Source organism: Rhipicephalus sanguineus, chromosome 6 (genome assembly GCF_013339695.2).
Source record: "Rhipicephalus sanguineus isolate Rsan-2018 chromosome 6, BIME_Rsan_1.4, whole genome shotgun sequence".
NCBI classification, from domain to species: Eukaryota; Metazoa; Arthropoda; class Arachnida; order Ixodida; family Ixodidae; genus Rhipicephalus; species Rhipicephalus sanguineus.
In genome coordinates, this window is record NC_051181.1 from 151,260,847 (window position 1) to 151,285,417 (window position 24,571).

General features: G+C 44.3%; 2 protein-coding genes across 2 annotated transcripts in view; both read left to right on the forward strand.

Moving 5' to 3' along the window:
• The window catches only part of LOC119396793 (thioredoxin reductase 1, cytoplasmic), a 30,144-nt gene extending 26,877 nt beyond the window's left edge, over nucleotides 1–3,267 (forward strand). The window contains exons 14-15 of the mRNA XM_037664122.2: nucleotides 384–518; nucleotides 2,764–3,267. Coding sequence (XP_037520050.1) covers nucleotides 384–518; nucleotides 2,764–2,826 — 198 coding nt within the window. The 3' untranslated portion in view covers nucleotides 2,827–3,267. The remainder of the gene's footprint in view (nucleotides 1–383; nucleotides 519–2,763) is intronic.
• A 3,417-nt stretch (nucleotides 3,268–6,684) lies between these two features.
• On the forward strand, nucleotides 6,685–22,996 carry LOC119396796 (traB domain-containing protein). Its single transcript, XM_037664127.2, has 9 exons — nucleotides 6,685–6,800; nucleotides 9,588–9,935; nucleotides 12,389–12,615; nucleotides 13,129–13,269; nucleotides 14,970–15,080; nucleotides 17,484–17,627; nucleotides 18,121–18,289; nucleotides 19,462–19,567; nucleotides 22,825–22,996. Exons 1-9 carry the CDS (start codon nucleotides 6,776–6,778, stop codon nucleotides 22,973–22,975), a joined length of 1,422 nt encoding a protein of 473 aa, XP_037520055.1. The 5' UTR covers nucleotides 6,685–6,775; the 3' UTR covers nucleotides 22,976–22,996.
• Nucleotides 22,997–24,571: the final 1,575 nt, after the last annotated feature.

Genomic DNA, 24,571 nt, shown 5'->3' on the forward strand with positions numbered 1-24,571 from the left:
AGTTTAATATGAACCAATTAGTCCGCAAAAAAAAGTTTTACTGAGGTATAGACCTCTACTGCTTGTAGGTCTTTGGGCTTGAAAATTCATACCTGTTGTTCATACATTGTAAAGCGCAGAGATTCTGAAGTGTTGTTCAAGCCTTCGATGGGGTAAAGTCGTGTACAATGAGTTGTTGAACAGTCACCTGGCATAATTCTTTTCACACATCATTATAATCATTAGAGTAGTTCAAATGAGTAAACATACAAATATAAAAGTCTTTTGTCCACCTTAATTGGTTCCATGTCATCTCAACCCAGTAGTGACTAACAAAAATGTGTCTCCATTTAGCTTGAGAAGTTTAGCAATCTCTTTTTTTTGTTACATTCTGCAATTTTCAGAATCGCATTCTTGGCTTCCACTACCTGGGGCCCAACGCTGGCGAGGTTACTCAGGGCTTTGCTACTGCTATGAAGCTGAACGCCACAAAGGCAGACTTGGATGCCACCATCGGAATTCACCCAACGTGTGCTGAGGTAGGTCGAGTACTTCGCACTTAAGACTAACAGCGCAGAAACGACAGGGACGAAGCAGAGCAACTAACACGACAGATGAAGTGCTCTCTTTCAACTGGAATTTATTGCAGAAAAACCAGAAATACAAAGAGAGCAAGATGTACAAAAAATTGGAAAAATGACCACAAAAAATGAAAAGAAATGAAAGCCTGCAGTATTCTTTGTATGTCTTGCTCTCTTTATATTTCTGGTTTTCCTGCAATAAACTTCAGTTGAGTCTGCGCTTCGTCTGTCGTGTTACTCTCCTTCCTCCTTGTCGTTTCTGCACTGTTAGTTACAGTAAAAGCTCGTTAATTAAACACTCGTTAATCTGGAAAATTGGATCAATTGGACGTGTTCACTGGTCCCGGCCAGCATACACATTGTTTAATGGCATCAAACGCTCATTAATTTTGTAATATTTGGCCGTCACCTGGTTAATTCGGATGATGCAAAACGTCGCAAATGTGTGACGCAAAGAAACGAAAATGGCATTCGCGAACAGCCAAAACGGCCGCAAGCTTTCAGAAAGGCGTGGTCGCCACCCACAACCGCGTTGTTGCTCTGTGATGAGGTATGGGTGCAGAGCACATTTCAGATTAAGACATGGGGGCGGGGGGGGGTCCTGAGCAGTGTTCATGTTGTGAAGTAAGTCTCGACGAAAATTGTGGCTTTTGCACTGCTCTTATGGAAAATAATTACTGTATTTACATAATCCTCAAGAAAATGAAAGTGCATTGATGTGATAAACATTTATTTATTGTTTTCTTGATACTTTCAATAATTCGGCATTCGGCTAATTTGGACATCCAGTCCCATGAAATCCGAATTAACGAGCTTTTACTGTATAAGCATGCACAACGAACTTGCCCAAAGATTTCCTTTTCAGAGTACTTCACACCTTGGTATGCGCCTGGCTTTGCCTTACACAAAAGCTGTTAGCTCATACAGTGCTCATGTTTTTTAGGTAATTTCAGTTTATATTTTAAAAAATGGTTTTATAGGGACGTGTGCCATAGGCAGTGCAAAACTACATACAGTAAAACCTCGTTAATTCGAACTCGGTTATTTCAAAATCCCACATAATTCGAAGGGTTTCTATGGTCCCGTATTTTGCAATGTAAATCTGAGTGGATAATCTGAATTGGTCAGCGCCAGCCCGGTTAATTCAAAAACTTTGGGCGCCATGTGCCAATTCCCGATTTCGCCGCAAATCCGCGGAAGCGACGGCCCTTAGGAGCCACAGGGCAATGCAGTGTAGCGATATTAATGAGTGACAGTTGAAGCAACCCAGCCTCGCTGCTGCTAGCGCAAAAAAAAAAAAAGAAAAGAAAAAGAAAACACGGTCTCATGATCAGCTAAAAACGGGCGTCTGCGGAAAAGACGTGCTTCAGTGCAACACAGCGGTGACACACGGGCAGCATGTCGCATGCTTCTCGCAACGTCAGCACATCATGATTTACCCATTCTTTTTGGGAAAAGAAAAGATAATAAAGGACGGTCTGACGGAATTCATGATGTATGCGAACCTGACGGAATTCATGATGTATGCGAACCTCCGATTGGCGATTGCTTCGGCAATTTCCGCACTTGCACTGCTGGCGGAGTTCTTGCCTGTAACGCCTACTTCGAAAACTCAGCGAAAACATGAATGATCATGTTTTCCGGCCAAAATACATTGCGGATTCCGTTACACTGGCTATTATCATATTCTTTATTTTACCAGAAAGAATGGGCGAATGGTCGCATCATGATGCGCTGAGGCTGCGAGGAGCAGGCGACATGCTGTCTGCGTATCACCACTGTGCTGCAGTGAAGCACACCTTCTTTTCCGCGGGCACGCATTTCAGCTGACCACAAGACTTTGCGCTGATAGCAGCGAGGCCTGCCGTTTTCCCGAGTTCTCGGCAAAAATGGGACCAGGCATTGCTGGAAAACAATCCTTGGAGCCACGAACTAGAAGGCCAAACGACCACCTCTGATTACTTTCAGTAATTAAGTTCCTTGCATCCCGCTTTTTGTATGTTTCGTTAATTTAAAAACCCGCTTAATTCGAAAGTTTTTCACAGTCCCAGTGACTTTGAATTAACGAGGTTTTACTGTAAGTGCATCCAAACATCTGTTTGCTATGGGGCATGGCAGTCAAACGGTGTTCAGCTGTCAGCTATAAAGCCACTTTTGAAGTTGATTGCTGAAGCTTTTGTCGTGTTTTCTTGCCTCATCACAGCTCTTCACGACCCTGACCGTGAGCAAAAGGTCCGGGGGCAGCACCAAGCAGGGTGGATGCTGAGGTTAAGCCCCATCGCCAAAGCACACGGCCGCCTGCCTGCCTGTCGAGGCACAGCGCATCTCTTAACACCCTCAGCGTAGGATTTTAACTGCAAGCTGTTTTAGACTCCCCCGAGTTGCTTGCACCCAAACGCACTGTGCCACTCACATGCACCGACGCCGGCCAAGCATAGCTGGCAGGCAGGTGCGGCCCCCTTTGGCGATGGGATGGAACCCTTCCGCACTCAACTAGGAATGAGTTCGTCGGCTCCACGGAATCGTGTGACCTTATGACGGCAGTGCCACGAAACTCAACTTCTGAGGGTGACCTGCTCGATGCTGTCGACGTGGCTCTTCCTGCACGCTCAAGCATGAAGTTGCTAATTTTATTTTGGCAATTTCTTTTAATTAAACGCTGTACTTTGTTGCGCTTTTCATTAAAGAGTATTTATTTAAGCATAAACTTGCGTGTTTCGTCGTTCGTTCATTTCAAGTAGTGTACAAAACATGGCAGACTGGACCACCAGTTTGAAATGCATGTGATGCTTGCATACATGTGTGTTTGCGTGTGAGAAATGAGATACAGCATATATTGTAGGGTGAAGTACCAAAGAACAAATATTCAATAAGACGGAAAGGCGAGCTAGTTGGTTTGGCTGCATTGTGGAAAATTTGCACACACCACACGAAGACACAACGAAAAAAGTTCACCATGTGTGAATGCAAGGCTTGCATTTTAGGCTGGCACATCAGGCATAGGACTTCCCTGAACGAGCTACGGTTTGCAACTGGGTGGCTGCCAATGTCGGCAGGCCATTGCCAGAGGGTTTGCAAGATCCTCAGGTCCGAGTGCTAGAGACAGCGCCGCTTCCTCAAGGACTGTCTTCGAACAGCATGTTCATCGGGTGCTGATGCCAGGATTGACTGGAGATCATATCGTGTGTGGTATGATTGTTCTGTGAACCTAACGGATGTGTTGTGGCGTCAAGTTTGGGAGTTTTTGTCTAAAAAAGAGACGAAAGCAGCGGAACCAAGAAAACTCCTCGCTCTCGGAGACACACCAGTAGACAATAAGCAGACCAATAGGCTCAAGTTAGGACCCAAGTTCTGTGTGGAACCTTCATTACAGATACCCGACGGGCTTGCTTTGGCAAGAGACATTTCAAGGAATGTGAGTGATGAAGAGAAGGATTCTTGCGTTAGAGAATGTGTGGAAGTAGCTGAGAGTACAAGACGCAGTTGTAGACAACGTCCTCTTGTAGGGCCGCTGGCTCGCTATTTGTACTCAAAGGAATTGAGGGTCGTAAAATTGGACAAAGAAGGTTATCTTGTCGTGTTGCCAGATAACATGTATTCTGGTAAGGCTTGGGAAGTGGTGCACAAATGCTTTGAAGCAGTAAAAGTAAAGCCACAGGAACTTAAGAAATGCACGGTGGGATTGTTAGAAAAATGTGAGCTAGATATAAGCTGTTTTCACTAGTGAAAAAAGAAAAGGGCCATACACTGGAGGTGTTCTTCATGGCAAAGAGAGACAAACAGGATGTTCCGTTCAGAGCAATAGTGTCGGAATGGAGTTTGTGGCAGTTTCTTGTGGCTGGGGGGGTTTCTCCAAAGAATACTTTCGTCTTTGTCAATGACCTATTTTTCACGAAGAATTCTGAGGAGTTGGTGCATTATGTGTCTGGTCTTGAGGAAGGGAGCTATAAAAGGGCTTCAGTGTTGACATTCAAAACCTTTATTATTCTTTGCCGCAAGACTAAAGCGTGTTAGTGTGTTGGAAACATTCAGATAAAGAGGCAAAGGCCCAATTTTCACACATGAAGTGCCTACTGATAGTTGTTTACAGTCCCTAGACGTGAAGCTCATTTTTGAAGAAATCCATTTGTGCTGGAAGTATTCCCCGAAAACGGAGAAGCCTTTGTTATAGTATACTTCTTCACATTCAAGGATAATAAAAAACTGAATTGCAATGGGATGCTTTCAATCAGCTTTAACAAAAACGTGCAAGCACAAGATGAATGAATTGTTCCTAGAGCAGCAGCTTTGGCTGGAAAAGGCCAGATACCCCAGTTCTAACTGTAAGTGAAACGCTATTGAAGAACATAAAATTTGAGGAGAAGGGGGTGCAAAGAAGCCGAGAGGCTAAGAAAATTTTGGTGATCCCCTACATCCATCGCTTTTCACATAAACTTGAAGGAGGTGGCCGCTAAATATGGTGTGAGTGTAGTTTTCTCGGCAAGAAACAAAGTAGGGGGTGTTTGCCTTGCTGCAAATCTGTATGGAGACAGGCCTAATAGTATCACTAAGTGCTCGAAGCAACCTGATCACCAGGTTGTGGATTGCAAAAGAAATGTAGTTTACCAGATCCCATTCAAATGTGGCTGGAGCTACATAGGTCAGACCGCCCGATGTTTAAATTTAAGGTTAAAAGAACACTTGGCCAACCTGAAGGGAATGCCTGACGCGCATTTAGCATTACACTGTGGGCGTTGTTCATTGAAGTCGTGTAGTCCATTGTGTAATCAAACTGCTGTTTTGTATGTTCACCCTAATCAGACAACAAGAGAGATTGTAGAAGCTTGGCATATCTCAAGACTTCAAGAGGCATGTGTTAGTCATTCGTCCATCGCATTGAATGAAGATGAAATTAACTTGCTAAAGAAAATGTGATAGTGTATCGATTCTGTTAATAGTTTTATCCTTTTTATGTAAAGGTATGTACAGTGCCATGTTACTCATGCACAGAGATTATGAGGTGCATCGGGAATGTATATATGTGCATTCTTATGGAATAAAGGTCATTTCTTACTGCGCTGGTCCTTGTGAACTTTTTTCGTTGTGTCTTCGCGTGGTGTGCGCAAATTGTCCACAATGAACAAATATTACTGAGCAATAAGAAATATCCGTAATTGTTTGGTATACTTTCCCGTGGATGGTCAAGCTCTCATGTTTAACAGCGCCGAGCCATATATATTGTGCACCACTACCAAAGTTGATACTTCTGTGTAAATGCAATGAACGAAAGCCTGGATGTGCTGTCATGTGAAAAGCTGTGTCCACTTACATACAACTACCTTCCAGGAATACAGTCGGGAGATGTTGAAATAACTGAAGAGGCAAATTAATGTACTTTTTAAGTAAGGCAGAAGTTCGTGACGAGCAAAAAAAAACTGCACACAATTGACATTAGGTTAATGAAGATGCAACAAGACATGCTAATCGCATGCTTGCTTTCTTACAAAAGATGAGAAATTGTTCTTGAAGGAACACTGCATATGCATGAGGGTACATAATTATCACTGTTTATTCCTGCTTGAGTAGGTGTTCACTCTTCATATACCAGCTAAACCGCAGTACCTAGTGAACTCTGATTTGATCTAGTTTTGAATTTTATCCGTAGTAGTTGCAGAATAAACAACTGCTGCACTGTTTCAACCAAAAATAAAGTATTGTTACTGTGTGAAGTAGAATGATCAGATTTTGCTCGACGATTTATATGGAACAGATGAGTAAAACAAAATGCGTAAAATGGGTATACAGTTTTGCAAGGTGTGCTTGGAGAGTGCAGAAAAATGCATGCAAGAGAGAAACTGCGACGGTGCACAGCGGCGTGTACCAAAGGAGTACCTGCTTTCTGCTCAAACAAGCTCTCTGCTAAGTAAAGCGCAAGAGAACAAGCGCAACTTACACATTTTAAATGCCATTTGCATGATTTGCTGCGCGCCGTTCTACACCGTCAACAAAAAGAAACCAAAACCGAAATAGCGTGGCAAAGACGACACAAAATATATATTTGTGTCAACGCGGCCTTGGCAAGCTGCATTACTTCATATGAATGTCATTACCAGTTACGAGAAAGCTCGTTTAGCTTTCGTTTTGTTACTTTGTTCAATGTTTTCTTGAAATTGTTGCTTATACAACTGGGGCTTGCCAGTTACCGGCCGTCTCCACATACTTCGACGCGAAGAAACATGGGTGACTCGACGGCAGCAGGAGGTGAGAAACGCGACAATTTTTTGTCAAATAGTCTGTCAGTTTAGCATTTGAGCATCGATCGGGGTTCGAAAACGACAGAACATGTTAGGGGCTTGCGTTTGGTTTACATTCTTTAAATTCTGTGGTTTGGTAGAAGCCGGTAATATTTTTAGAAGGCGAGGTTTTGGTTTGTGTGTTGGTGTGCGCATCTAATCTCATTTATGTTGTACTACACGTCATTACAGCCACCCGATGTGCATGTTTTCGAGCGTGCCTTGAGCGCTGGCAGTTTGTAATGTGCTGTCCGGTGCGGTTTTATACGCGCTGCGAACAATGGCCACGTGTGACTTTATTCTCGTCTAGAGTTCATGTGAATTTCGCCACAGTAATCGCCATATGCTCCTGGCGCTGAAAGGCTGGCGCACTGAGAGAGCTTGATCGCTGCTAGCGGTGGCCTTTGTATTCTGAATCTTGGCTGATCGATCGGCACAAGTGGCTTTAAAAGTGGATGTGTTGATTGCCGTTTGTTGCAGTGAAGACGTGTCCCCTTTGTCCCCAGGTGTTTTAAAAGTTATACTTACTGTATTCTTAACTCTGCGGCAAGAAAATTAGAACAGCTATGCTGCTGGACTGTCAGTCTGAATCTTTTGCTCGTGGAATCAAGCAAACGCTTCGGCTCCCGAAAGCCGCGTCCCAAAGTGTACGTTCGTGGCACTTTCGTATGGTTTCTGAATTTATACATTTTGTACGACAGGTCAGTTGAAAAAGAAACACAGAAGACGTTTGTTGCAGCTTTGTTTCAACTAGCTTAACGAAACCTGTGACATCGCTAATATGTTTCCAACATTTCACAACAATGTTTAAATATGGCATGACTGCAGAAAGAACTGGTATGCCACCTCTTGTTCTCATTTTTGTCATAATCATATCAGTCACTTCACAATGAAGCGTTATATTAAGTCCCAACATGCTGTTAATCACGCTGTTACTGATCATATGACCTTAAGTTTCACAAAAAAAAAAAAACTTTCATCATACTTAACAAGCTCTAAGTTCATTGTTTCACTTTATGTATGTTGCTTTAAGGCATGAAAGAAGTTCATGCAAGAAAAAAATTTGTGCATTTTGTGCAAGTACAAAACGACGAACATATGTGCGACTTCATCTCAGCAGGTTGCATTATATCTTGAAAAATCTTGAAAATAGCCTTGATAAAGCTACTAGCTATACGAGGCCTCTCCTGTGAAGTGAGTGGTACATTTGAGCGCAAATTTTCTGCCTAGGTCACATTTTTGGACATGTCTTGTTCTTTTCTTTTTCTTATTTTTTTTTTTTCATTTTGCCATGTTACTATATTGGTAGTGCAATATATTTAAAAGCAACATTGGAACAGAGAAAGCAGGTCTCATAGTCTCCCATGAACTGCTGACTAGAACAAGCTCTTGATGCAACCATTTATGCTGAAAGTTTTAAAATGCGGTGTTCCAGCTGAAATTCTTTTCTGAAACAGTTGTCTATGTCAGCGGCTGGTGGGGGCGTTAACAAAAGCCTCTTGGCTATATCTCTTGACTTCCTCATTTTGCTGTGGTCTACACTAAATATGCCACTCTTCAGAAAACACGTTTGTGTCCTAAAAATGGTGCAAAATCTGCTGCCATGTCACAGGTCTATGGTCGACACATTGCAACATCTCTCGGCCCTAACTGCAGTAGTGGAGGTACAGCTTCAACTCGTTTCGTAATATGCCAGTGTCCTTTAGTGCTTCTGTCACATGTGCTCAGTAGCTTGCTTTATACTGCCAGGGTTAATGCTTATGATTATGCGCTCCTACCTTCTGACTAGATTAAAAGAAAGGCATAGAACACAGTTGTCTGCATACCACTCACTAATTTTAGAATTTAGTATAGAACACGTTTCTCCTGTCAAACATTAAAGACGGAGGCTTGAAGTAACGAGCATCCATCAAACAAGGAATGTCGCCGATGAAGACAAGCATTTATTGCTAAACAATTTCTCATCACTTCCTGATATGAGACTGAGCATTTATTGATAATAAGGGAGTGGGGGCTCAAATCGGAACACTACTCGGGAACAACTTTTCTTGGCGGTGCTGTGTAAGCTCTAGAGCTTAAACATAATGCCTGCTAGTGCACCAAGAAATAGTACCCAATTTTAATGATAATTTTCTCGTTTGCCTTGCTCAAATAAATGCCGCTTTATTAAATATGACACTCAAACAGTTATAGGAAATAGTAGGTAATTATTATTCACCTTATAAGAATATTTTCCATTTCTTAGACAGCACCACATTTTCTGCATGCCTGTTTTGTGAAGCAAACATTGTGTCCCTGACGTGTGTTGGTTTGTGTGCAGCTGCAAACTTGCCGTTTAGTTCTCCAAGAAAAATATACTCGTAAGGTGATGCTGAAATGTGCACTGAACAATCGAAATGTCTTTCTCACATTCACATTTTTCACGTATATGTTTTTCTAATTACGTTAACACTGAGCAAGCATAAAACAAAACTGGAATTAAAATCAGCTGCACGCTGCCACACTACTAGTGGAGTAACATGAATGTGTGGAAGCCCCATCTCCGTAGCCTTCGCTCCACTGCCAAGATGAGCTGTCCCCGACCGAGTATAGGAAGCAGTGCTTGCCTTTGTTTTGGTCTCTCGTCCTGGCCTTATGCTTTGCCCTTGTCGCATAAGCATTAGTGCTCACTTTCTCGTGCTTTGGAGTTTCACGGAGTCTTGAAACCTTTACAACTTTGAGCTCTACATTGTTCTGTACCTGTATCTCATTTCAGCTGCGAGCCTATCGGCATCTGTTGACAAGGCGACAGGCGATGCTAAGGCGAACGGCCCAGCCGCAGGCGCCCTGAAGACGCTCACGAGTGTCTCGCTCACGGGCGACGGCAGCGGAAGCTCAAACGTGGAAGGCAACGTGCTCGGCTCTGTCAACGGTAGTCCCGCAAAGCGTCAGGACGCATCTGACTCGGAGAAGAGCCTTTCACTCCTTACAGCCAACGGCGAGGGAGACCACTCCAAGACAGTATCGTCGCCGGAGCACTTCTCTACTGCAGATGAAGGTGACATTGGCGAGGAAACGGCCGATGGTGACTCTGAGGAGGACAGCTTTCTCTCAAGAGATACGGGTACGACTCACTTGTTAAATACTGATATGTCGAACTAGGAATGTGGTGGAGCCAATGTATCAACAAAGGGACGAGACAAGCCCCCTTGCCGAAGTGTTGGCTTCAGAAACATTTCTTGTTCCTCGTCCACACTCATACCTACAACTCGTCCCTACAAGCCTCTATCTGTCTTCCCTTGTACATCTTTGTTTCGATTTCTTAAGTGTGTGACACACAAATCAGAAGCAATGCATAAGCTGGACTGTGGTGTGGCTACACTCTGCATTGTTTTGGATACGATAGAAAACATGACAAAGTATCGGAAAAGAGGATAACTAGACACCACAGCACGCTGCTACATTATCTTTATTAATATGCCAAGGAGTTTTCAGTCGTCACGAATTGTGTTCGCGTTTCGGTAGTCCTTGTTGTAGAGCTGGCACAGTTCAGAGAATGCGTGATAAGCTCCCCAGACTTTTCATAGTAGTAGTTCTAACCTGTGTGGCCTCTGGGTTGTCAAAAAGATGGTTGCAGTGCGTGCACAGTGGCTGTGCTTTAACACGAGCGCAACACAGGCCCCTTTCCATCCTCGTGTTGGACTGAACAAATTGTTTACTGGGATATTACAATATTTCCTATTGGTGGCCAAAGTAAGCTGAAGCTTTTGTACCATCTCCTTCACTGTGGAGCAGCAGGAAGTAAACCAGGGTTTCAGAAGCAACTTTTGGATTCATCAAAAAAAAAAAAAAAATGCCGCTTTCAGGCTAAAATTAAAAAAAAAAGAAAGAAAACACTAAGGAAGTGAAGTGAGACATATATATTATCATTTAGTAAATGTAACAACAAAATGTAAGCTAGAAGGTTACAGTCAACTGCCGATTTTTCGGACGCCCGATTTTCCGGATATGCTTGAAAATTCGGACGCTTTCGCGGCACTGTCACCAGCCCCATAGACGTCAATGTATTAGAACGTCCGAAATTTCGGACGCTGAAGCTATTCCGCGTCCGATTTTTCGGACCTTTTGCCCAAATTGCAGGTTCGAAAGGCATTATTTGAAGCCCCCACCTCTGCCGCGTCTATCATCTCGTAGGTTCGAACCGGCGCTTTCGCGAGTCGATCTGTTTGAGACAGTAGCAGAGTCTGAAAGTCAGCTTTGCCGCAAAGCCGAAGTGCTATGGGGTGAAGCAGACCAGAAAATCAAAGGGGCCGCTATCGCGGAGTCGTGCGGCGATGTTGCGCATAAGCAGCGGAAATGCACGGAGGCGTGATGGCGGCAGCTGGCAGACGCGCCAGTACGCCTTAATCGCTGACAACCCTTACGATAAGCATCTTCAGTTAACTGCTCGGTAGTGCACGTGGCATAGCGCAGTTGCATGCGTACTGCACGCATTTATTAGGCGAGAACCCAAATGCGCCGCGCCACCATTCCTGCTGCCTCTTTGTGCGATACCGCTAAGTGCGCCGCATAGACGCGTTGCCTTCACGGACGAAACCAGCTAGCCATTGCCGCGACCGTGTGCGGTCAGGAACTAAGTGCGCATCGCGAACCCTTTCATGATAAATGCGTGCGTACAATACAGCAACAGTAAAGTGACGGCGTCAGCTTAGTTGGCGATGTGCTGCACACAACTAGAAACGATCGGCTTGACACGGCAGCAAATGCTGCGTATCGGCGGCGATTCGGCGATGCGCGTGCACACGCATCGGGGAAAGCCGGACGAGTCGTCCGCCCTTCCACGTCATCGTTTACAAACGCTTCATGCGAGAGAGCCGTAATCTATTCCGCGCTTTGCTGTTATCTGCGGCGCTCATCGCGAGATGCAAAAGTGGCGGTTGGCACGTACGTAGTTAAGCGGGGTTCACGGCAGGTACTGAATGTATTTGCGATGAGCCTGGGCGCGCACCAAAATGCCTGATAATTGTACTGGGACGCATTAAGGCTATTTCGGACGTCGCTGTGGCGATTTGACCGCTCGAGCGGAATAAAAAAGCATGAATTCGTTTTTTCGGACTGCCCGATTTTTCGGACTATTCGCGGTCCCTAGGGAGTCCGAAAAATCGGACGTTGACTGTAATTAATTTAGCAAGAAAACTTTGTTAGGAAGCCGTTACAAACTTCAATTGAGAAGCGAGAGACTCCTGATTGCGTCATACTAGCACTGGCTGTTGCCTAGTGTTGGCTAGTGCCATCATTGCATGGCACGAGCGGCTAATGCTTCACATACGCGACTGTTCTTCAGAAAATTTGCCACAATTAATTTTTTTTTCGCAACTGCGATAATAAGCTATGGATGATTAGAAAAATACCAGACACCTTCTGAAGCCAGGCGGTGACACGTCTCTAGCAATAAAGAATGGTCGGCATTTTTTGCCACGACATTGCAGTATCAGCGAGATCTACACACATCACTTGACTGTCTCCGTCTAATGATACACGAGTCCTTGAATTTTCCTCCCCGTGGTCTGTGTACAGAAGATGTACAGTCCGAGACAGAATCGGAAGGTGCCGGCGAAGGCTTGGAGCTAAGAAACGTTGGCGGTGACTCCAGGCACACGATGCCGATTGCTGTGAAGAGGGTTCGCAAGGAGAACCCGGAGCTTCCCGAAACCGTGACGGTGTTGAAGACGCAAGAAGGCTCCGTGGTCTATCTTGTGGGGACCGCACACTTCAGTCTCGAGAGTCAGGAAGATGTGGCAAAGGTAGGTTTGTGTCAAGTCTAAAATGAGGCAGGCTAGTTGATTGAATCTGGTTTGTTGTAGCTTTTCGTATTGCATCGAAAGCATAGCAGGCTGACTGCAACTGAGAACATTGTTTAACCCATATATGCCCAGAGTCCTACATATAGGACTCTGGGCATATATGGGTTAAGATTGCCCAGAATTTTCACTTATCTGAGGGGTTTATTATAAGTTAAGCACAGTTCAATTAAAATCAAAAGTAATGATAAATCAAATGGTAATAAAATCACTCGGGTCAAAGCAGTTGATTACATAGCAATTTTGTGTCCGTGCTTCGTGTCAGCTACAGATTGTAGTTGTAGAGTGTATTCCTTGGCACAGAAGCTAATTCACTCCACAGTAGTTCTCAAATGCAGCCAAAAATAGCAGTTGCTTTTTAAAAGCTACCAACAATAGCGCGGAACATTTTACAGAAGGATCCTTTGCGAGGCATTAACTTTCACGTTGTTTCATTCGCATGCTCTTCTATTCCAGACAATCCAAGAGACTCAGCCAGATGTTGTTTTGATAGAACTCTGCAAGAGTCGGCTAAACATATTGTCCTTTGACGAGGAGGTTATTCTCAGAGAGTCCCAGAGCATGAATATGGAGAAAATGATGACGACAATCAAGCAGGTTAGTGTCCGATAACTTTTCTAGCAGCAAGCTGACCTACAGCACCTAAATTTTGTCTGGTTTGTTTGTTTGTTTTGGTGTGCTGTTTGCTGTTTGGATAACACTACAATCCTTGTTCTTCCATAATATGAATACTTGTATTTTTGACGTGACTTGAATAAGTGGTGTTAGAGATGAGAGTTGAGATATGGTGCGTAACTTTTATGATAGTATTAAGGTAGTTGTGGTGACATTTCATCTGTATATATTCGTATTGTCACTGTAAGTTGACAGCATAGGCTGCACCTGTAATATCTCCTAGTAATGACTGTCATCGTGTCGAGACTACCATAATTTAAAGCGTATTAATAAAATTTGAAAAGAGAGGCGTGTCAACTGATTTTAAATATGAGACCTTCCCTTCTAAAAATGCACCTAGAATTCAGTTTAATATAACCTAAAAGGATAGGGAAAACATTCCATTTAAAAGGAGTTTTATTTACTGAGAGGGGTGTACATAGAGGTACAGCTGTTAATATACAACACCATCCAAGTTAGATGCAGTTGTTCCATTTAAGCGGCGGTTCCATTCAAGTGGATTAAGTCCATTGATCGAGATACTACTGTACGTTCTTACCAGCTTTGCAGTCAGGTCGACAAACTGCAGAAGTCAAAGCACGAAGTGTGAGCACTGTGTTAGAGCACGCCTCGCCACGGTGGTCTAGTGGTTATGGCGCTCGACTGCTGACTCGAAGGTCGCAGGATTGAATCCCGGCCGCGGCAGCTGCATTTTCGATGGAGGTGAAAATGTTTGAGGCCCGCGTACTTGAATTTAGGTGCGCGTTAAAGAACCCCAGGTGGTCAAAATTTCTGGAGCCCTCCACTACGGCGTCTCTCATAATCATATCCTGGTTTTGGGACGTTCAACCCCAGAATTATTATTTGTTAGAGCAGCCACTACATTGTACAAGAGAGTCATAAACTGAACACGAGGCAAAGGAAATTATGATACAGACCTGCATCAGTGCCCCAATGTCTTAGTGGCCTTAGCGTGTGATAATTGGTGTTTTCAGAAGCGATACCGAAGAGTTTTAAAGCAGGAATTTTCATTGCCATTAATGGCACTGACATGTTCCATGAATGTGTTCGTGAACTGAGCAGCAGTAAGAAGCGAAGGTGAATAGCCAAATGCATGGCTTGCATGAACGAACCGATGAAGCTATTACGAAAAGGGTAGCATTCATTTTTGCAATGATGGGTTCGCATGGAGGATTGCATTAAATTTCATGCTCGTGGTTGGGAACAAAAAAAAATTAGACCAAGAGATTCGGTCCTGTGCAAGGTCTGCACCCGTCAAATTCACGTGGGGGTGAGGGGATGGGGAGGTTGGACAGCCTTCTCATTAGTACTATATACAGTAGTAGTAATTGCATTTGGTGAGGCAAGACAAAACATAGAATAGCAAAAGTGATATAGCAAAAGGCATAGTTCTCCCAAACGGGTTGTTTTGCATTACACAGGAAAAGCTTTCTTCAAACGATACTTTGCAAAGTGTAAAGAGTATTGTGGGTATAATGAGTGAACGTTGGGAGTACACGTACAGTGAATGTAGTCAGTGAATCACAGTTGCAGCAGTCTTGTTTTGAATGTTGCACGAAAGTGCAGCACTTTCCATCCGTGAATGGTGCATGCCTGAAACACACTTTCTTTCTTCTCCTCAGAACGGCCTCGTCCAGGGCATCATGTACATTCTCTTACTCAGCATGTCTGCGCACCTTACGCGACAACTAGGGATGGCGCCCGGCGGAGAGTTTCGCAGAGCGGTGCAAGAGGTGAGTTTCTTGCAGTTGCGATCATGGCTTTTCAATTTTTATCTCTGGCCTGATGCATGGAGCTCTGTCATGCACCCCGAACTAACGCTGCTTTCTGAGCCCTTATCGCGAGGAGACGTTATTGCCTAGTATCAGCTAGCCGAGTTCAAGCTGCTGTGTTCAAGCGGCTGTATTGACTGTTTTGTTCCCTCAGCATTTTTACCACTGTTACCTGCTGTTCAACCTACTGTCAGCCATCATAGTTTGCACGACTGTGCTGGTTGAACTTTAGTGATAATCGCAACTAAGAATGAAGTAAAATGACGTTTAATCTCTGAGATGGCATAGCATTACTTACCGTGATAACGCGGCAACCACGGTGTTGCGCTGTTAGGCATGTGGTTGCGAGTCCAATTCCTTGACAATGTGTCTACATTGGGATGGGGGCAGAATAAAAGAATGCTCATGCACTGTGCGTTGGGTGCACACTAAGGAACCATCGACAGTCTCTTATAGGCCGTTAATTGCTTTGTTTTGTTAAACCTGTGGTGGTGCTATCGCCCCCTGTAAAGTCGTTTTCACCTCATGGCGCTTGCGCATCCGGTGGATTAGTCGTAGTTTGCTTAAACACCACCGAGTGAGAGGTGGCACGGTGGCGCCAGCAGTGCCGCCTGGCGGGATCGAGGTTATCCAGGTGCTTGGGGAAGAGCTGTTTGTCTCTTTTTGGGGTTTGGCGTGGCCATGGACGGATGTCTCTCGCGGGAGGTCCGCGGGGACGATACCGCGACTCGTTCCTGTGGGCTCCTGGGGTGATTCGGACGACGGCGACACCGCATTTGCAGTACATTTTGTGTGTTGTGTTCTGTGTGTGTTGTATTAGCATTATATTTCGAGCTGTGTGAATAGCAAAATTTTTGGTGCGAAGCGAATTCGAATATTGAAGTTTGAGTGCGAATCGAATCGAATATTTCTCGAATATTTCTAGAATATTTTTTTAATACTTTGAAGCGAAATTGCAGTTAGAGAGGATTCCTAAGCATATTCTTATGAGATAGCAACGTGAAAGTGTTTCTTTTTGCTAGGTTGATGAAGCACTGGTGGGGTGGTGTTTCATAGTGTTCCTATCAAGAATGAGGCAATGTAGAGGCCGAATTGTATTTATGTACATGATTTGGTGCAACCAAAGTGTTGCCGACAACACTTTACACGTGATAGGCAAAGATGTCATTTCCTCAGCCTCTCCTCCTCTTTCAACTTCTTTGGAAGCCCAACTGATGTGGCGGACAAGGGTGTGCTCCCTTCAAGTCCGGAGTTCCAAATCTGCCTCGTAGACATTGATATATAAGAACATTTGAAATTTTGAATGCTAAAAAGCTTCGGCGTCCGATTTTTCGGACTTCTTGCCGAAATTTTAGGTCCAAAGCAGCATTAATTGAGCCCCCATCTCTGCCACATCTTTCATCTCCATTTTGGAACCAGCGTTTTCTTGAGTTAATACACTTGCGACCGTAGCGGAGCTTGAAAGGCAGCTTTGCCGCAATACGGGGGTGTGATGGGGTAAAGCATATTGAAAATCTAGGGACCACTTCCACTCGGACGTTGACTGTGTCTTGGCAAAGTTCGACCGTAAGGGAGTTTGAAAGGCAGCTTTGCCGCAATATTGCGGTGTGATGAGGGGAAGCACGTTGAAAAATCTATGGACCACTTTCAATCGGACGTTGTGTATTAGCAAAGTTCGACCGTAACGGAGCTTTAAAGGCAGTTTTGCCGCAATACCGCGGTGTGATGAGGTGAAGCATATTGAAAAATCTATGGACCACTTTCAATCGGACGTTGACTGTGTATTAGCAAAGTTCGACCGTAACGGAGCTTGAAAGGCAGCTATGCCGCAATACCGGGGTGTGATGAGGTGAAGCATATTGAAAACTTAGGGACCACTTCCAATCGGACGTTGTGTCTTGGCAAAGTTCGACCGTAACGGCGCTTGAAAGGCAGATTTGCCGCAATACGAGAATGTAATGAGGTGAAGCATATTGAAAATCTGAGGGGGTCACTTTCAATCTGACGTTGACTGTATTTGTTTTTGGGAAGTTCGAATAGTAAAATTTAGTGCGAATCAAATCGAATAGCAAACCCTATTCGAAAAGATTCGAAATTTTGAATATTCGCACACCCCTAATTATATTGCATTATTTGTCATGTTACCAGTTATTTGTTAGATTCGGCTGGCAAGCTCGCCGTTGTAAAAGCAGTTGATAAGGGTCCGCGTGTTCTTTTGCTCGACAGTGTGACTGTGTCCGTGTGTTCCATGAGCGTGGCTCTTTTCCGATCCCACAAACCTTATAATTTTAATGTACACATGGCCTGGTGTTTCCTTTTTTTTTTACCTTTTCCTCCCCTCCTTTTGTTCATTGCAATCATTAGGCCGAGAAAGTGAGGGGCTGCCTGATCCACCTCGGAGATCGGCCCCTGCAGATCACACTTCAGAGAGCGTTGGCTGCGCTGAGCGTCTGGCAGAAGCTGCGCCTGGCCTGGCACATGATCACAGCCAAAGAGCCAATCAGGCAAGTAAACTGCTCTGCTTCTTTTTGCATTGCAAGTGTCAAAACCTCGCAACCCACCCCTTTTGTTATTGTGTGGTCCAAGACAGACATTGTGTTTTGGTGCGGCAAATAAATTGTCTTCCAATGCCCACACTGGCAACTTCAGTGCTCTACATTCTAAGTATGGTAAACTTTACGCTTGAATGTCTAATCATGAGCCTGTGGTTTCCGACACGAGCCTCGCAATCCAATGAGCAAGCGCTTCGAGCATTTTTGTGTAGAAAGACTACTAATAACTGTACTCCTCCATTGGTTTTTTCTCCATATGTAGTGGAAAAGTGGTCGGTGTGTGCTAATAACATGGTTATCAAATTGCATCTGATGTGAAATTGCTTCGCCATACAATCATCCCACAGCCAGACGTTGCGATCTCATGCCTGGTTTCTCTAAGTTTTGTGTTCGTGCGGAAGACATTGATATATAATGTTGTGAACATGTTTTTGGCATATTGCAGCAAGGAGGAGGTTGAACGCTGCAAGAAGCAGGACTTGCTGGAGGAAATGCTCGCCGAGATGACAGGCGAATTCCCAGCCCTGAGCAAAGTGTTTGTGAAGGAGCGGGACATCTTCCTAGCCTACTCCCTACGACTCGCTGCCAGCCCCATGCCTTGCATGAGCAACGTCAATGGTGAGTTGAGTATTTCCTAAAGATCCCTAAGTGCATGATTCCTTTGCTGTATTTTGTTTGGCTGGCTTTTCCATATGGATGGAAACAACTTTATTTAAAAATGTTTTTTTTTTCTTGAAACGCCATGTGACTTCATATTGATACTAGTGTTGTGGTAAAGCAGACAACAGCAGTGGGATCAGAAATGAGTGAGCATCAGAAAGTGCTTCTGAGATTCTTGCAGGTTCAGTCCCTGGCCATGGCAGCTGCATTCCAGTGTGACTGGAATGCAAGAACAATCTTGTATCGTGCTGCAAGTGCACATTGAAGAGCCCCACGTGGTTAAAATTTGTCCATGGTTGTCCATACATCATTCTCTGTACCTAATTGTGTATTTTTGGGATATTAAACATCATAAAGTGTTCTGCACTTTGGTACTATATATAAAACTGTCTGAGAATAATCGGTGAGATTTGAATACAGTGAAGTCTCGATATAATGAAGTTACACTTGCAGCAAAAAACTTTGTTATATCAGTATTATTACTATTAAAAGCATGTAGTATGCTTACAGTGACTCTATGCCACACACACTGCAGAGCACAAAGCTGAAGGCAATTATTGTGATAGAATTGTCAGCGATAAGTCACACTTATGCATTCGTCAGTGGTCACCATTCATGCATTTCTATATGGGTGTAATGCCAAAGTCGCAGCCTTGCTACTGATAGTGCAGAAGAACTTTTACACCCTAGCATTGTTTTTGCCATACTTTGAGTTTAGGGGCGCACTTATGTGATAACAATCCATTGCGTTTCATTTTGTTTGCCTGACGGTTATTTTTTGCTGCCTGCCACCAACTATCGCATGAAAGGTCATCTGCGAAAAGGTGATTCGTTCTCGAACAACATTTACCAATCTTTCATTTGTCATGGAGGGACCAGGCGTGTGCATGCGATGCACGAGGATTTCATTGAACTGAAAGTGCAGTGCAACGTTACTTTGCTAAATTATGCGAAAATGTAGCTTTCAATGGAGCTAGGATAGGAAGAATAGGACGGTCCTTTATATTGTGGAATTCGTAAAATTGTGGTTTGTTATATTGAGATTTGACTGGAATCGGGGTTGCACATGTCCAAATAGCACAGCTGATTTTTGCTCTGTTTAATAAATTGTTTGCTAATCGGATGTGCAGGTGAGCAGCCGATAGTTGTGGTTGGTGTCGTGGGCATCGGCCATGTTCCTGGCATAGTGGAGAACTGGGACAAGGTGTCCGACGTTGACATTCCTCCCATTATGAGGTAAGCTTTGCTCTTGTTTGCTGTGGTTTGGATTGTTACTGCAACTTTATTTGACTATGGACAGTCTAGTTTCAGTGTTCTAAACACAATAAAAAAAGCCAGGTAATCATAATTACAGTCAACGTCCGATTTTTCGGACACCCTAGGGACCGCGAAATCATCTGAAAAATGGGGCAGTCAGAATAAATGAATTCATGCCTTTTTATTTCGCCCAAGCAGTCAAACTGCCACAGCCACGTCTGAAATGCCTTCTATGCCTCCCAGTACACTCATCAGGACTTTTGGTGCGTGCCCAGGCTCTTGTGAATACATTTGGTACCTGCTGCAAACCCTGCTTAATGTGCCAACCGCCACTTGCAAATTTGCGTCTCATGAGGAAGGCTGCTGGTACCATCAAAATGTGGAAAATATTACGGCTCTCTCACATGGAGCGTTTGGAAATGATGACGCGAAGCACAAAGGCTGTGGCGGAGGATGCTTTCCTAATGCATGCACGCACGTAAATGATGCGCTGCTGCTCGAAAATCTCCGCCGACACACAGAATTTGCTGCCGCGTGAGCTGATCGTTCGTAGTTGTGTGCAACACGTTGCCTACTATGCTGCCGTGCACCGTAACTGCCGGGACGCTTGCTGTACCGTACGCACGCATTTGCTGTGAAAGTGTTCGTTATCCCCACTCCATTCTTGACCGCACACGGGCGTGGCGATGGCGAGCTACTTTTGTTCGTGAAGGCAGCACATCTGTGCGGCTCACTTAGCCATCTCGCACGAAGAGGCAGCATGAATGGCGGCGTGGCGCATTTAGTACGCTCACAACTTCACTAGTTCACATGCACTACCGAGCACTTAACTCAAGGCGCTTATCATAAAGGGCTGTCAGCAATTAAGTCATACTGGTGTGTTTGCCGCCTGCCGGCATCACGCCTCCGTGCATTTCTGCTGCTTATCCATGAAGACATTGCCGCAATGCGCTGTGACCGTGGCTCTATCGGATTTTTGGTCTACTTCACCCCATAACACGTACGCATTGCGGCAAAGCTGACTTTCGGACAGTGCCACGGCCGTAAACAGATCGGATCGCGAAGGCGCTGGTTTGAACTTGCGAGATGATAGACGCGGCAGAGGTGGGGTCTTCAATTAACCCCTTGAGGGTTTTCGCCGTACATGTACGGCATAGCGTTTATTTATAAAACGCGCACCTTTTTCGATCTTGCTTGGCCTGTGCTGCCACGCTTCGGGAATACGTGGAATTTTTTTCATGCGCCGATGTCTCTCCGTTGTATTTTTTTTTTTTTTTGCGTCCCAAAACGGCGCGCCGGCTATCGCTTGCCCATCCGAGCATGTTCGTGGTGCAGCTGGTTTAAAGTGCGCGCCATTTTCGATCATTTCTCTTGCTTTGCACGTGCTGCCACGCTTCGAGAATACGTGGAATTTTTTTCATGCGCCGATGTCTCTCCGTTGTTGCTTTTCTTATGCTTCACAAAACGGCGCGGCGACTCTCGCTTGCGCAACCGAGCGCGCCCGTGGAGTGGTTGGTTTCAAATGCGCGCCTTCTTCGATCATTTCTCTTGCTTGGTATGTGCTGCCACGCTTTGGGAATACTATGTGGAATTTTTATATTGCACCGATGCACTTCCATGCACCGATGTGTCTCAGTCTTTTTTTTCTTTTTTTTTTTCTTTCCAAAGCGGCACACGTGGTCCAAGTGGTTTCGGTTTCGTCCTTCGGGTAGTTTTCGCTTCTTGCACTCGCAAAGCTGATGGCTGTTTGGTTTCTAATCTCTCAAAGGGTGACCGCTTGTTACTCTCTTGTTTATTGCTCTCCGGAGCGCGATTACATCTGTTTCCGTGCGTCACTAAATTACACAAACGACACCGCCATGATTGCGCTTCCTGTTTTGGGGTCTCGGAAAAACTAACTACGTCTTGTTGGCGATAAGACGAAGGATTACTGTAGCTTTTTCACTCGTTTTGCTTTCCGACCGGGCGCACAACCATAGAGTTGTCTTTTGTGCGCTCACTGACGCAGTTCGCTTACGCTATGGAAGCGCGTGCTGGTTGCTCTGCTGCCGGTGAGTCGAGCAGCGATTCTTCTGATACGGACTGTTCCCCAAGTGCCGAATCAGAATCTGATTCATTGGATTTCAGGTTGTCAGACGAGGATTTTTTGACGAGTTCAGACTCCGATGACGATCAAAGAGTGACATCTGAAAAGCGTGCGCGGCGAGCCATGCTTCAAAGACTTATCACATGCTGAAAAGTATTTGGTGTTAGAGCACGAACATTTTTAACCGGAAAGGTACTCTGGTGCACTTATATTTGTATGTCTGTGAGCTATGTTTTATACAATGCATAATTTTTATTTATAAAAAACTGTTCAAGTTTTTTGTTTAGGATTTTGCTTGATTTTACTACGAATAAACCATGTGTATGTAACAACAAAAATGATTTTTTGTCACTTTACGATCACAATAAAAAATTTTAGACAATTTCTTTTTAATAGAATCGTGTGAAAATTTTATTTCAGCAATAAAAAAATTACACATTTTTGGACTGGATTTCACAAGAAAATTCGACCCTCAAAGGGTTAATGCTGTTTCGGACCTGGAGTTTGGGCAGGAAGTCCGAAAAATTGGATGCTGAAGAGTTTCAGAGTCCGAAATTTCAAATGTGTTTTTACTTTGGCGTCTATGAGGCTTGTGGTGGTGCCGTGAAAGCATCCGAATTTTCTAGCATGTCCAAAAAATCAGCAGTTCACTGTAACATCTCTTTCATGGCTCCTGCATTGCTTTTGAATGTTAAACCTTAGAAGTTGCTAATCAATCACTCAGTCAAGAAACATTAGAAACAAACAGGTGAAAGCAGTTGTTTTGTTGTGCTCATTGCATCACATTACTATCTAAAGTATGCTTGCACAAATGTAACGTGAGGTCTTTTTTTTTCGTTATTTACAAAATTTTTAATCTCAATAAGGATGGTACCTTAGAACCGTGCTTCATATGCAATGCAGAATTTTTATCCTTGGATGTTCATGTATTTCATAACACAGTAAGCGCAGCCACTCGGTGATTAGAGCACTGTGAAAAAAAGGCCTGCATTGACGGGAGTTGGTGCTCATGCTGACATTGTCGTGGTTTCCATGGAAATTTCTAGGAATAAAAGCGTGGTGTAGCACACACTTCTGAAGTCATTTGTGTGTGTTTGCATGTACATACATTGCCAGTAATGTTTTCATGTTATTTTTTAATTAATTCCAGAATTCCGGAACCTTCACTACCGTCCAAGGTGCTCAAGCTCAGCATCAAGGCCTCCCTATTGTCGCTGGTCGTGTGGGGATGTTGGAAAGCATTGCCTCCCTCCATCACCCAAAAACCAATCGAATGGGTGTCCGCATTCTATCATCAATAGATATATGAGGCCACTTAAAATTTAAGGGAGGGAAAAAAAGAAAGACGGCGACAACTATCGAAAGCAGGTCTTTATCTGCTTTTGAGAAAAAAAAACTGCACAAGAATGGTGCGCCGTCTTGCTTTTGTGTACCACCGGTCACCAATGACAGGATCGAAGCAGGGTGTCGCGGTCAGACACCTCTGGGTTTGTTACCGGTCATGACAGAAGCGAGGAAGCTACCACCGTTATCAATTATTTCTTGGGGATCTATACATGCACTCAGCCGTTCATTGTGCATCACCAAATTTGAAGACCGCCTGCCCCGTTCCAAAGCAGCACTTTTGATCATGTTGGTGCTCCATTAAGCCATTCAAAAGCAAATGCTTGTGATATGTCGCTGTAGTGATCTTGTTTCCGTCGAGCACCGCTGTCCGTTGGTGGGTTTTTAGCATAAATGAGAGTAAGAAATGTGGCAATTGCAGCGTCTTTTTTTCATTCTCCGCTAATATAAACCTCGTAGTTTCATTGCCTCTGTTTCCCTTTTCCTTTTTTGCACAGCCTGTTGCTGGTGTGTCAAAGCAGTCATAGGCAGCCACAAGTCTACACTCCTCCCCATCCCTCCACCTCCTCCTCTCACTTTCTTGTTTTAACTTGTTGTAGCACTTTTAAGTGTTTGTACGTATATCTGAATTTGCGTTGTGCTTACTACAGCACAAGTGACACGTCATGAAGATTAAAGTGTATTGTATTTATTATCTGGTGGTGTCTTTTTTTGCTTTCACTCTAGAACAACACTTGTCCTAGAAGCAGCTCTGCAGTGCATGATTGTGACGACACTAATATGGCACATCTGTCACCATTTCATATTGTGTTGTTGTAACCTTGCTTTCAGGAGTCACGTGTGTCACAACTAATGCTTCCATGAAACATTTGGCAGTAGGCGAGATTTGAGGTAGAAGTCGCTGCTGAGTGACGGGAAAGTGGCAAAATGCATTGTTGGGTGGACAGCACTACATTTCGAATAGCCCAGAGACCCAGCTTTGCAAAGTGGCTGTTCACATTTAAGTGAAAGAGAGCGATGGCCTTGGTCATAATTGGGAGGATAAACAATATTACTGCAGAGGGTGCACTCCGGTTTCCTATGAGTAGCTAATTTAAGTGCAACTAAATCTAAGATCAATTTCTGACCCTACAAGAGAGAGAGAGAGACAATTTTTGTCCTTGCTGGGGTCAAGGGAGGTGGGGGCTAGGAGTCAACTGGAGGAGAGGGGGCTCCGGTTGACCCTACAAGAAATGAATTCTTGTAATGAGAATCTATTTGCTAAGCATAAAGTACGTTTTGATCTGAATATTAAATAATCGAAGACTAACAAGGAGGCACTGCCAGCTAGGGGCTTTCATTCCTAAGACTACCAAGCCTGAAGTTTGCTGAAGGGCTTAAGGGGCCCTGCTACACTTTTTCAGCATAGTCCGAAAACGCTGCCGATCGGTAGTCGAGGCTCCTTAGAACACGCGAGCCAAATATTATAGCGCAGCACGCGGCCTGGAATTGATAATTCCCAAAGTCAGTTAGAAATCGTTCCCTCTAACAAACCCTAACAAAGTCCACGGCCA